The following is a 14567-nucleotide window of genomic DNA, read 5'->3' as shown; positions in this document are numbered from 1 at the left end:
GTGTGCAAATGTTCACAGCAGTGTTGTTTTTAACAGCCAAAAACGAATAAACTTAAAGGTGTATCAGTGAATGAATAAAAATGTTGTATATCCATACAGTGGAATATTATTCAGCTGTTAAGAATCAAGTACTGATATATGCTACAATATGGATGAACCTTGAAAACATTATGCCAAGTGCATTTTCAGACTCAAAGGCCACAAATTACCTGATTCCACTTCTATGAAAGTCTCAAAATGGGCAAATCCACAAAAACAGAAAGATTAGCATTTGCCAGGAGCTATGGGGAGGAGGAATGGGGAGCAACTGGTAAACAGTGAACCTCCGGCTATAAATGACACTCTTAAGGCATAATTTGAATGGGGTCTGAAGATTAGATAGTGGTAATGTCACAATAACTTCCTGGCTTTGATGACTATATTGAGTTGTGCAGGAGAACATGCTTGTCTGTAGGAAATTCAAGGGAAATGAGACATTATACTTGCAACTCTCTCTCAAATGATTCCAGAAAAATAATTACTTATATTGTTCTTGCAACTTTTCTATAAATGCACTATAGTTTCAACTAAAATGAGTTAGTGCAACCAAAAGTAAGTAACTTAAAAAACAGCAAACTCAGATTATCTGATTACATAAGAAGAAAAGTGAATTATGACCTCATCAATTTACTTTGACTATCTCCTTGATGAATGCATAATTCTAATCATACATATATTGAACTGATTTAAAATGATCAATAAATTAAATTTTAATACACTAGTTTAACAAATATGGACATGCCACATATCCAAGGTTAAACTGTAACATGTAATTCCTTGGCTCTTTTTCACCCTGTCTCACTCCCTTTAGATTTCATAGTTATGTCAACAAAGTAAGTATGATAAATAGTTATGGAAACCACGGGTTAACTTAAACAGATGATCCTCACCAAAAAAGCCACATGATCTACCAAGTTCGTTATCTTCACTGACAAACTGAATTGTTTGTCAAGTATCAATTTTGTTTACTTTTGGGGTTAAATCTGGCCACACTATAAACAACTGACACTCATCTATCTCTATGGTTACTTATGTCCTAAGACCATTATGGAATCAAGTGAGTCAACACTTTAAGAATATTTAAAGTGTTACCGAGAGCTGATTTTTAATAGCTTTAATTTCCCAATTATTGTTCTTACAGTTTAATTCAAAAAGTATTTGAGTGACGGCCAGAGGAGAGACTGGAAAACGTATGCCTATCTAAATTCAATCTTAAAAAAATAAAAATAAAATAAATTTAATCTTAATGCCTAGATTTCTGTGCATTGGGAGGCATAAACTAAAACTAAAAAGAGTAGGGATTACAAGTCCTAATGCCGGCTTTACCAGACGCTTGTTATAACCATGTGAATCAAATGAGAGGAAAAAAGACAGGATCTAGTAACTCAGTAAGTGCTGATATTAGCAAAGAACAAATAATGCAATTCAGGAACAGTTGCATGTCTGTTTCTTCCCATAATTACTTAAATATGTTAAGAAATGAAAAGAAAGTACCTAAAACCTAATATTGACTCCTCAAAAAAACAGGAAGCTGTACAAACTATCTACCCCCAGAATCATTTGCTGTTTCATCTGAATGGAAGACTTAAACTCTAGAGATGAGAGTTTAATGATATTAAACTCAACAGTCAACCAAGCCTGTATCAAACTAAGTAGCAGACCAGAATTAAATTCAATAAACAGTCTAGTTTATTACTTAATACATACTGAATAACAGAGGTAACTAAGATTTATTTCCTACCCTTAGTGGATTTCGTCTAATAGAAAAGAAATAAGATTAACAAGAAGAAATAAGAGAAATGCCTCTTATACAACATCCATCCAAAGATCAGAACTCAAACTAGAGAAAATAGCTTTTCAAATTTTTTCATGTTTATGTGTGAACATAAACCCAGAATTTCTTAAAAATAGAAAAATTCAGTTATTTTATATGCTTCCTGGTGGCTCAAGCGGTAGAGTCCACCTGCAATGCAGGAAACCCAGGTTCGATCCCTAGGTTGGGAAGATCCCCTGGAGAAGGGAATGGCTACCCACTCCAGTATTCTTACCTTGAGAATTCTATGGAGAGAGGAGCCTAGTGGGCTTTACTGTAAGTTATTTTATAAATCCTTTTAATGTTTACATCATTCATGTCAATTAGTACTTAAAAATCACCATTTTTAATGAGCTGCAGATATTCCATTGTAAAGATGTATCAAAATTTACCTAACCAATTCCCTGCAAATAAATGCTCATGCTTTTTTTAAATTGAGGTACAGGGAAATCAGAGAAAACAAGTGAGGCTGACATTATTAAGAGCTGTACATTTACTGAAGATGTTCTATAAAATCAGTCTTGAAGTTCATCTCCAAGAAATGTGGGTTTTGTAAAGTATCTCACAGAGGTATTCCAGTTAATTTATCCATCACACCATATCACCCCCTCACACACATACACACACACACAAACCCACTCAAAAGGAATTCGCTGCTGCTGCTGCTAAGTTGCTTCAGTCGTGTCCGACTCTGTGCGACCCCATAAACGGCAGCCCACCAGGCTCCTCCATCCGTGGGATTTTCCAGACAAGAGTACTGGAGTGGGTTGCCATTTCCTTCTCCGGAAAGGACTTTGAGATTCTTACAGAATATATATTGTTCCTGTGGTTCTAAATACTGCAGTTACTGTGTCACTAAACACAAAAACACCATCACAGACGTCCAGAAAACAAGACTCAACATCCTGATATCCTAACCCTCTTCTGCCCCCACACCCCTATGAATGCCCTACTCTAGACCCTAGTATCACTTTTATCCCCAAAATGTTTGCACTAACTCTGACTTCCATCTCTGTCCACTCCAAACAATCCTACCCAATATTCCTATGTAAAACTTCCTAAAGCAAAACATAACCTCCCTGAATGAAAAACCCCTAATCCCAATTATTAGAGAATACTGCCAACTTATTATTAATACTTCTGCAGCTCAGTGTGGATGATGTGGCCACTGATCCATCTTCTAATCACTACTCTTTTTCAAATACTGGGCAAATTCTTTGAAAAGCCCCCAGCTTCCTATCCTATTATATATACTGTTCTCTAACCTGAAATGCACATCAAAGAGCATCTATTTACAGACAGAGAATCACAGAGCTGGAAGGGATATTAGAAATAGTTTAGTCCAATATTCACCCTAATTGCACATTAGGAACTTCTATCATTCACCCAAGAGCCCAAAAAACTCCCATTCCAGCACCCTCCCCTCCCACAGCAGTCACTCTACTCTGCTCAAGACCGATCCAGTGGTTGAGATCTCCAAGCCTCACCTGCAGAGATCATGCTCTGGGAACACAGTTTAGGGCTAGAACTTTTCAAAAAAAAAAATAAGCACTTCAGGTTATTCCAAGAAGATTACAGGAAAAAAGAAGACATTTAAGTATATGTAACCTTCTATCACTGAGAACACCATCTGACATTTTCCATTTCTGTACCCATTTTAGAGCCTCCAAAAACCAGATACTCACCGCTACCTGTGCTGAATCCATAAATCTCAGTCCAAAATAGTCGCTTTCAATAAGGTCCAAGTGGTACATAATCTGATCAAATAGCTCTTGTCCTTTGGCTTTTTTCTGAAATGGCAAGAAAATAAATCAGTGAGTGGCTTATAAGATCAACAAGCCTGAACTGAGGATAGTTTTAATCACACAAGAGCTCTTAAAGAAATATTAATTGCAACACCAAAAGCATAACCATGTAGCAGGTAATGGGGAAGACGCTATGGTTTTCCAATAAGCCGTTTAAGACCAAAAAAGAGTTGTGATCTATTATTTGCTTTCCTGGGCAGTGCTAATACCTATCAACCAACAAGTATTACTTTCTACCTAGCACTTCATGTAAGGAGCAACTCGTTTTATCTTTTCAATTTTTAGGGTCCCTATTTTAAAGGAGCTTTATAGTATAGCTGGAAAGAGTAAACAAGAAAACTTAGAACACTTAAGCACCAACTATGTGAAACTGTTTTGCCAAAAAGAAGAGTTACTGAGGAACTGTCAGTGAAGACAGGAAGATCAGCCTCAAACTGGACTTGAATATAGGGTGGGAAATAACAAAAGCAGAAATGGAAAGGGGGAGGGAATACAGACAGCAGGAAACCTCTGAGATCAACAAGACGACACCAAACTGGAAGCAGTCATGGTGATGAAGAAACTTGCCTGGAAAAGGCAGGTTGTCAAGTATGATCTCAGGACCTCCGAGGGGCCCCACACAGAAGATCCACACGGTCCCAGGATTCTCCTCAGGTACCCTCAATCAGAGCATATTGCAACAGAGTGTGTTATAATAGCAGGTAAGAGACTCTCAGTACAGTCTATATACATCAGGCATTAAAGAAATCTGCAAAAACTCTTCTCACTAAATTCCTATGTTGTTCAGTAAGACTCTTCATAAAATGTTACTTCTGTTAACCTTCAAAAGGTATATATTGCTATTTTTAAATTAATCAGTAAAGTTTTTTATTTTTGGCTGTACCATGTGGCATGTGGGATCATAGTTCCCCAACCAGGGATGGAACCTGTGCCCCCTACACTGGAAGCATGGAGTCTTAACCACTGGTCAAGTCTTAACCACTGATCCACTGTGGACCAGATCAGTCCACAATTTTTCAGCTGTAATCTCTAATACGGTAACTAACCACAAATATAACCCACATATCCTCAATTTTTATATATGTCCTATCCATGTCCCTCTCTTATATAGCTTTAAATTATTTAAGACTGTTTCCTATTAAAAAAAATGTAGTTAGCTTTTTTATTGAATCATCAGTTTCTGCTTTTTAATTGATGACTTGATGACTTACAATTTGTCCACTGCTTTCCTTGCACTTTCTATTGTGACATCTTTCTATTTGATAAACTGTCATCCCTTCATCAAGACAGAACACCATGCTCTGATCTTGACTCCACCCAACCCTCATCTGATTTCATGGATACAACTCCTCTATTTCTTTTCTTTGGTTGTGGCTAATTTTTTTTTTTTTTTTAACAATCTTTACCTTGGTATTCAGTCACTCTTTACATGTCTTACACAGGGACATTACACACACCTAGCAGCATATGCTAGATTTCTCTACTCATTTGAGTTTTTCCTCAAGAAATGTTTCCCATGTGGTACTTTATGTTAATATGTAACTTTCTATGTTTGAGAATATTTTAATCAAGTTTTATACTTGAATGACAGTTGGCTGGATATAAAATTCTAGGTTCAAAGCTATTTTCTGTCAATATTCTATTAGTCAAAATATATAACTCTATTGTCTTCCCACTGTCTATGCTGCTGTTGAAAAGTGTGATGTCAATTCAACCTTGCCTCTGTTACTTTTTTTCCTCACCAGCCAGCATGTGCAGGATCTTCCCCTACTAGGGATCAAGCCTGTGCCCTCTGCTGCAGAAATGGGAGTTTGAACCACTGGACATGAGGATCCCCAGTTAAAAGTTTTTGAGGAAACACCAAATAGTTTTCTATAGTATCTGCACCATTTTACATTTCCACCAGAAATGCACAGCATTCTAATTTCTCTATATCCTCACCAATACTTGTTCTTTTCTATTATTATTATTTTTTAAATTTATTTATTTTAATTGGAGGCTAATTACTTTACAATATTGTGGTGGTTTTGCCATACATTCACATGAATCAGCCATGGCTGTACATGTGTTCCGCATGCTGAACCCCCTTCCACCTCCCTCCCCCATCCCATCCCTCAGGGTCATCCCAGTGCAGCAGCCCTGAGCACCCTGTCTCATGCATCGAACCTGGATCGGCGATCTGTTTCACATATGATAATATACATGTTTCAATGCTATTCTCTCAAATCCTCCCACCCTCGCCTTCTCCCACAGTCCAAAAGTCTGTTCTTTACATCTGTCTCTTTTGCTATCTCACATACAGGGTAATCGTTACCATCTTTCTAAAATCTATATATATGCATTAATATACTGTATTGGTGTTTTTCTTTCTGACTTTCTTTGCTCTATATAATAGGCACCAGTTTCATCCACCTCATTAGAACTGATTCAAATGCATTCTTTTTAATAGCTGAATAATATTCCATTGTGTGTATGTACCACAACTTTCTTATCCATTCATCTGCCGATGGACATCTAGGTTGCTTCCATGTCCTGGCTATTGTAAACAGTGCTGCGATGAACACTGGGGTACATGTGTCTCTTTCAGATCTGGTTTCCTCGGTGTATATGCCCAGCAGTGGGATTGCTGGGTCATATGGCAGTTCTATTTCGTTTTTTAAGGAATCTTCACACTGTTCTCCATAGTGGCAGTACCAGTTTGCATTCCCACCCACAGTCTAAGAGAGTTCCTTTTTCGACACACTCTCTCCAGCATTTATTGTTTGTAGACTTTTTGATAGCAGCCATTCTGACTAGCATGAAATGGTACCTCATTGTGGTTTTGATTTGCATTTCTCTAATAATGAGTGATGTTGAGCATCTTTTCATGTGTTTTTTTGCCATCTGTATGTCTTCTTTGGAGAAATGTCTGTTGAGTTCTTTGTCCCAGTTTTTTGATTGGGCTGTTGATTTTTCTGGAATTGAGCTGCAGGAGTTGCTTGTATATTTTTGAGATTAATTCTTTGTCAGTTGCTTCATTTGTTATTATGTTCTCCCATTCTGAAGGCTGTCTTTTCACCTTGCTTATAGTCTCCTTCATTGTTCAAAAGCTTTTAAGTTTAATTACGTCCCATCTGTTTATTTTTGCATTTATTTCCATTACTCTGGGAGGTGGGTCACAGAGGATCCTGCTATTAATTACGTCAGAGAGTGTTTTGCCTATGTTTTCCTCTAGGAGTTTTATAGTTTCTGGTCTTACCTTTAGATCTTTAATCCATTTTGAGTTTATTTTTGTGTATGGTGTCAGAAACTGTTCTAGTTTCATTCTTTTACAAGTGGTTGACCAGTTTTCCCAGCACCACTTGTTAAAGAGATTGTCTTTTCTCCATTGTATATCCTTGCCTCCTTTGTCAAAAATAAGGGGTCCATAGGTGCGTGGATTTATCTCTGGGCTTTCTATTTGGTCCATTGATCTATATTTCTGTCTTTCTGCCAGTACTATACTGTCTTTATGACTGTAGCTTTGTAGTATAGCCTGCAGTCAGGCTGGTTGATTCCTCCAGTTCCATTCTTCTTTCTCAAGATTGCTTTTTGTATTTCCATACAAATTGTGAAATTATTTGTTCTAGTTCTCTGAAAAATACCGTTGGTAGCTTGATAGGGATTGCATTGAATCTATAGATTGCTTTGGGTAGTATAGCCATTTTGACAATATTGATTCTTCCAATCCATGAACACGGTATATTTCTCCATCTGTTTGTGTCCTCTTTGATTTCTTTCATCAGTGTTTTATAGTTTTCTATATACAGGTCTTTTGTTTCTTTAGGTAGATATATTCCTAAGTATTTTATTCTTTTTGTTGCAATGGTGAATGGTAATTGTTTCCTTAATTTCTCTTTCTGTTCTCTCATTGTTAGTGTACAGGAATGCAAGGGATTTCTGTGTGTTAATTTTATATTCTGCAACTTTACTATAATCATTGATTAGCTCTAGTAATTTTCTGGTGGAATCTTAACGGTTTTCTATGTAGAGGATCATGTCATCTGCAAACAGTGAAAGTTTTACTTCTTTTTCAATCTGGATTCCTTTTATTTCTTTTTCTTCTCTGATTGCTGTGGCTAAAACTTCCAAAACTATGTTGAATAGTAGTGGTGAGAGTGGGCATCTCTTGTTCCTGATTTTAGGGGAAATGCTTTCAATTTTACACCATTGAGGATAATGTTTGCTCTGGGTTTATCATATATGGCTTCTACTATGTTGAGGTATGTTCCTTCTACACCTGCTTTTGGAGGGTTTTTAATCATAAATGTATGCTGAATTTTGTCAAAGGCTTTCTCTGCATCTATTGATAATCATATGGTTTTTATCTCTCAATTTGTTAATCTAACACTTGTTCTTTACTTTCTTTTTCTGTGTGGGTAACAGCCAACAAAATGGGTGTAAAAGGGTATCTCGTGTGAATTTTTTTTGGTGGGGGGGGAGCAGACTGTGCTGGTCTTGTTCCTGTGCTCAGACTTTCTCTAGTTGCAGCAGGTGGGGGTTCCTCTCTAGCTGTGCTATGTGGGCTTCTCTTGTTGTGGAGCATGAGCTCCAGGCTGCAAACACGGGCTCAGGGCACTGGCTCAGTATTTGTGGGGCAGAGGCTTAGCTGTCCCATGGCACATGGGATCTTTCTGGACCAGGGATTGAACCTGTGTCACCTGCATTGGCAGCCAGATTCTTAACCACTAGACCACCAGGGAAGTCTCTCTGTTGTGATTTTGATTTACGTTTCCCTAATGCCTAGTCATGTTAAGCATGCTTCATGTGCTTACTGGACATCTGCGTATCTTCTTTGGAGAAATATTTATTCCAGTCTTCTTCCCATTTTTGATTTGACTTGCTTTTTCGTTGCTGAGTTGTAGGAGTTCTTTTTGTATTCTCTACATTCATCTCTTATCAGATAAACAATCTGCAAATATCTTCTCCCATTCTGAGTTGTCTTTTTACTCGCTTGATAGTGAGTGTCCTTTAAAGGAAACAAGCTTTTATTTTTGATGTTGTTGTTCATTCACTAAGTCATGTCCCACTCTTTGAGACCTCATGGACTGCAGCACGCTAGGCTTCCCTTTCCTTCACCATCTCCCAGAGTTTGCTCAAAATCATGTCCATTGAGTCAGTGATGCCATCTAACCATTACATCCTCTGTTGCCCCCTTCTCCTCTTGCCCTCAATCTTTCCCAGCACCAGGGTCTTTTCCAATGAGTGAGCTCTTGGGATCAGGTGGCCAAACTATTGGAGTTTCAGAATCAGTCCTTCCAATGAATATTCAGGACTGATTTCCTTTAAGATTGATTGGTTTGATGTCCTTGCTGTCCAAGGGACTCTGAAGAGTCTTATCCAGCACCACAGTTCAAAACCATCAATTTTTCAGTACTCAGCTTTCTTAATGGTCCAACTGTCACATCTGTGTGACTACTGGAAAAACTACAGCTCTAACACTTCATGGGCAAAATGATATTTCTGCTTTTTAATATGCTGTCTAGGTTTGTGACAGCTTTCCTTCCAAGAAGCAAGTGTCTTTTAATTTCGTGGCTACAGTCCCTGTCCATAGTAATTCCTGAGCCCAAGAAAATAAAGGCTGGCACTGTTTTCACTTTTTCTGCTTCTATTTGCCATGAAGTGATAGGACGAGATGCCATGACCTTCATTTTTTGAATGCTGAATTTTAAGCCTGCTTTTTCACTCTCCTCTTTCACCTTCAAGAGGCTCTTTAGTTCCTCTTGACTTTCTGCATTAAAGTGTTATCAACTGCATACCTTCAGTTCAGTTCAGTTGCTCAGTCATGTCCGACTCTTTGCAACCCCATGGACTGCAGCATGCCAGGCCTCCCTGTCCATCACCAACTCCCAGAGTTTACTCAAACTCATGTCCATTGAGTCGGTGAGCCATCCAACCATCTCATCCTCTGTCGTCCCGTTCTCCCACCTTCAATCTTTCCCAGCATCAGGGCCTTTTTTCTCGTGAGTCAGCTCTTTGCATCAGGTGGCCAAAGTATTGGAGTTTCAGCTTCAACATCAGTCCTTCCAATGAATATTCAGGACTGATCTCCTTTAGGCCGGACTGGTTGGATCTCCTTGCAGTCCAAGGGACTCTCAACAGTCTTCTCCAACACCACAGTTCAAAAGCATCAATTCTCCTGCGCTCAGCTTTCTTTATAGTCCAACTCTCACAGCCATACATGACTACTGGAAAAACCATAGCTCTGACTAAACGGACCTTTGCTGGCCAAGTAATGTCTCTGCTTTTTAATATGCTGAATAGGTTGGTCATTGCTTTTCTTCCAGGGAGTAAGCGTCTTTTTAATTTCATGGCTGCAGTTACCATTTGCAGTGATCTTCGAGCCCCCCAAAATAGTCTGTCACTGTTTCCACTGTTTCCCCATCTATTTGCCATGAAGTGATGGGACCGGATGCCGTGATCTTAGTTTTGTGAATGTTGAATTTTAAGCCAACTTTTTCACTCTCCTCTTTCACTTTCATCAAGAAGCTCTTTAGTTCTTCGGTTTCTGCCATAAGTGTGGTGTCATCTGCATATCTTAGGATGTTGGCAATTTGATCCCTGGTTCCTCTGCCTTTTCTAAATCTAGCTTGAACATCTGGTAGTTCACAGTTCACATACTGTTAAAGCCTGGCTTGGAGAATTTTGAGCATTACTCTGCTAGCATGTGAGATGACTGCAACTATGTGGCAGTTTGAGCATTCTTCGGCATTGCCTTTCTTCAGGATTGGAATGAAAACTGACCTTTTCCAGCCCTGTGGCCACTGCTGAGTATTCCAAATTTGCTGGCATATTGAGTGCCACACTTTAACACCATCATCTTTCAGGATTTGAAATAGCTCAACTGGAAATCCATCACCTCCACTAGCTTTGTATTGCTGCTTCCTAAGGCCCACTTGACTTTGCATTCCAGGATGTTTGGCTCTAGGTGAAAGATCACACCATCGTGGTTATCTGGGTCATGAAGAACTTTTTGTATAGTTCTTCTGTGTACTCTTGCCACCTCTTCTTAATATCTTCTGCTTCTGTTAGGTCCATACTGTTTGTGTCCTTTATTGTGCCCTTAGTATCTCTAATTTTCTTGAAGAGATCTCTAGTTTTTCCCATTCTACTGTTTTCCTTTATTTCTTAGCACTGATCACTGAGGAAGGCTTTCTTATCTCTCCTTGATATTCTTTGGAACCCTGCATTCATATGATTGTATCTTTCCTTTTCTTCTTTGCCTTTTGCTTCTCTTCTTTTCACAGCTATTTGTAAGTCCTCCTCAGACAACCATTTTGCCTTTCTGCATTTATTCTTGGGGATGGTCTTGATCCCTGCCTCCTGTACAATGTCAGGAACTTCTGTCCATACTTCATCAGGTACTCTGTCGGATCTAATCCCTTGAATCTATTTGCCACTTCCACTGTGTAATCATAATGGATTTGATTTAGGTCATACCTGAATGGTCTGGTGGTTTTCCCTACTTTCTTCAATTTAAGTCTGAATTTGGCAATAGGAAGTTCATGATCTGAGCCACAGTCAGCTCCTAGTCTTGTTTTTGCTGATTGTATAGAGGTTCTCCACCCCTGGTTGCAAAGAATACCATCAGTCTGATTTCAGTATTGACCATCTGGTGGTGTCCATGTGTAGAGTCTTCTCTTGTGTTGTTAGAAGAGGGTGTTTGCTATGACCACTGCATTCTCTTGACAAAACTCTACTAGCCTTTGCCCTGCTTCGTTTTGTATTCCATGACCAAATTTGCCTGTTACTCCAGGTATCTCTTAACTTCCTACTTTTGCATTCCAGTCCCCTATAATGAAAAGGACATCTTTTTTTTTTTAAATAAAGGTCTCTTGAGAAAACTTTATTAACACAAATAACAATAAATCACTCCAAAGTTTCCACAGTCTTTATGAAGTTTTTGTTTTAAAGATGAAATTTATTTCAAAAGTTCTTATATAAACTAGTCATGAATAAACTTTTATAATGAACTTCTCAAATCTTTTTACTATCTACCTTTCTGGCTCAGCTGGTAAAAGAATACGCCTGCAATGCGGGAGACCTGGGCTCGATCCCTGGGTTGGGAAGATCCCTTGAAGAAGGGAAAAGCTACCCACTCCAGTATTTCTGGCCTGGAGAATTCCATGAGCTGTATAGTCCATGGGGTCACAAAGAGTCAGACATGACTGAGCGACTTTCACTTTCTTCTTGGGATAGCATTGTTATGATAGTATTACATTTTCTTTTTTATTCAAATGAACTATTTTAAATATTAATGATTATTAGCAAATCTTGATGCAAGATAAACATGATACTATAAAATTACCATTTCCTATCAACTCTCTAAAGTAAAAAAGTATTTGGTACTAAGTGTTCTTATGTTCAAATTCTAAAAGTAATTTTTAATCCCAAGGGAACTTGGTACTCCAAGACCTAAAAAAGATTTTAATGATATTTACATAATATATATAGTTTTAATCACTAAGTTCCCCCTCATCACTGAAGTATGTGCTTTTCTTTATCCCTGGGCGTCTTGAATCATCTGATGTTGAAGGACCTCCTGAACTGGGTTTCCATTTTTTTTGTTCTTCTTCAATTTTGGCTTGCTGGAATGCTATAGCCTGACTGAGGCTGTCAAGAGCAGGATCTTCCCCTTCATCTTCACTTTCTTCTACTTCTTCAATTTCTTCTTCTGGCTCAGGAATTTTCTTTTTTCTTTTTCTTTTTCTCTTTCTTCTTTGGAGGTTCACTTCTCCAAGCATATTTTTAGGACAGGCATAACTTAAGTGTCCACTTTCCCCACATTCATAACACTTAGATTTATCAAAGTAGTTTCGTCTTAGGATGAACTCAGCTGCTCTTCCACTGTCGATAGCAATGCTTGCTTTTATCATTCTACCAAATAACTGTTTGTTGTTTATTGCCCTGGTACAGTTTTGTGCAGAGTCTTTATCCAAAAATAAAATAAGTGCAACCCCTTTACTCCTCCGGGTATCTTTATCTTTCATTATAGTAACCTTTACAACTTTGCCATACTTGGAAAATATCCGATATAAGTCACTGTTGGTCAGGGAAAAGGGCAGATTGGATACACACACTGTGCTTTTACTTGGGGCCAATCCACTACTCATTTCTTCAAGTGGGGCGGGCCCGGAGGATAGGGCCAGAAGAGCGTGAGCCCTCAGCTCACTTGGGGCTCAACCCCGACAGTTCGTCGCTCCTTGCAGCTGCCTCAGCATCACGGGTCCTGGGAAAAGGACATCTTTTTTTCGTGTTAGTTCTAGAAGTTCTAGTTCTGATTCTAATCCAGGAAAAAATGTATCACTGATGAGTTAGAAATGTGGTCTTCTTTTAAATATTATTCCAGTTTATTAAATAATGATACAAGGTTTATGCGACACATTCCAACTATGTTTAAATGAAGATCTTGAAATATAAAGGCTTACGAAAACTTTTATAGTTTTTATATAACATACACTATTTCCAACACATGAACAAATACTGAGAACAGAAACTTTTTTTATATCTCAATCAGGCAATACTTAGCATCAATGATTAAACAAATCCACAAGCAAACAAAAAAAATCCACTTTCTTCATTTTGATTATAAAAGGTAAAATTCCCTTTGCCACATTTGCCCAAGGGAATGGGGGGATGCGGGGACTTGTAGTCACAGCCCTGGAAACAAGGCGACCGAGTCTCCCAGTTCTTCAACTTCTTTCTTGGGTCAGAAACTTCAACAACTACATTACATTTTCAAGAAGCAGCAAAAAAAGAAGAAAAAAATCAAAACAAGACTGTTCCATAAGGTATTTAATAAATCTGCACTAAAGAAATACTATATTTTTATCTTAAAAATGTGCTTTTACAATGAGGCTTGGCTTTCTTTTCATTCTGGTGTGGACATGGACAGAGGAACCTGGCAGGCTACAATCCCTGGGGTCGCAAAGAGTCAGACACAACTGAGCAAATACATACACACACAAACATGTACATATTTGAAGAAACTGATACAATGAATATTGAATGGTATTCAACCTTTACATGGTCTTCAAAATTAACTTGCTTCTACTGTCCTAGGGATTATATGTACACTTAAAATGTCTTCTACATTAAAAGAAAAAAAAGAGTGGCTCATAAAAAAATCTCATAAAATAGTCATCCTTTAAACTCAAGGAACGCAAAAGTGAAAGCCTTTCTAATAGAAAACCATTACCAGCTCAGTGGAACTGTTCTGGTAAGAAGAAAAAAAAATTCCTCTGTAAAGATATGATTCATTACAAGGGATGAGGCCTGAAAGGGCTCAGCTCTTCAGCATCACATTTGGAGCTGGTCAGGGAGAACTGACTGGACTTCCACCTGAGTCTTGAAGCAATCAACACTCACCTGCTCCTCCAACCTCCTTTCGTGCCTTATATCTTACTTTTGGAACTAAAATTCTGCTTCACAAAAATCTTGTTTTCAAAGTCAGCATTAACAAAGAAGACAAGGTGAAGGTGATTGGGAGGAAAATTGTCCAATCCCCCAGAAAAACCTGTGTGGCTTCTATGTCACTTCTAGGGAGGAAGCAGCCCAGGGACTCGACCGACTGGGAACCTGCATTTACTGCAGAAGTGTCTGTCCTAGAGCCCCAGCAAGTATGTATTTAAGTTACTCTCAAAGGGTAGAAACAAAGGTACCCACGTAAATATTAAATATTTCCTTTTCTGGGGATGTCTTCTTGAAGTGTAAAGGTCATGGGGAGCTCAAAGTCACTATTTTAAAAAGAGTAAGATGAACACAGCAAAGAAGAATGACATCCTGTCTTCAGAAAAACAAGAAGGAAGACACTACGTACCTCTTCTCAAACTCTAGGTACATGAAAAATCGCTTTTGAGATTTCAAGCAATCATTTTCCATCCAAACCGCTT

At 38.3% G+C, this 14567-nt stretch overlaps 1 protein-coding gene and 1 pseudogene across 6 annotated transcripts in view; both read right to left on the bottom strand.

Moving 5' to 3' along the window:
- The window catches only part of EPB41L5 (erythrocyte membrane protein band 4.1 like 5), a 159071-nt gene that overhangs the window by 128156 nt on the left and 16348 nt on the right, over nucleotides 1-14567 (bottom strand). For all 6 annotated transcript variants that reach the window (XM_070476323.1, XM_070476324.1, XM_070476325.1 and 3 more), the window contains exon 3: nucleotides 3538-3642. In XM_070476323.1, the coding sequence (XP_070332424.1) occupies nucleotides 3538-3642 (105 nt within the window). The remainder of the gene's footprint in view (nucleotides 1-3537; nucleotides 3643-14567) is intronic.
- LOC139038084 (zinc finger CCHC-type and RNA-binding motif-containing protein 1 pseudogene) lies at nucleotides 10693-13671 on the bottom strand (annotated as a pseudogene).

Source organism: Odocoileus virginianus, chromosome 13 (assembly GCF_023699985.2).
Source record: "Odocoileus virginianus isolate 20LAN1187 ecotype Illinois chromosome 13, Ovbor_1.2, whole genome shotgun sequence".
In the NCBI taxonomy this organism is placed as follows: domain Eukaryota; kingdom Metazoa; phylum Chordata; class Mammalia; order Artiodactyla; family Cervidae; genus Odocoileus; species Odocoileus virginianus.
This window is presented reverse-complemented; position numbering and strand designations above follow the sequence as displayed.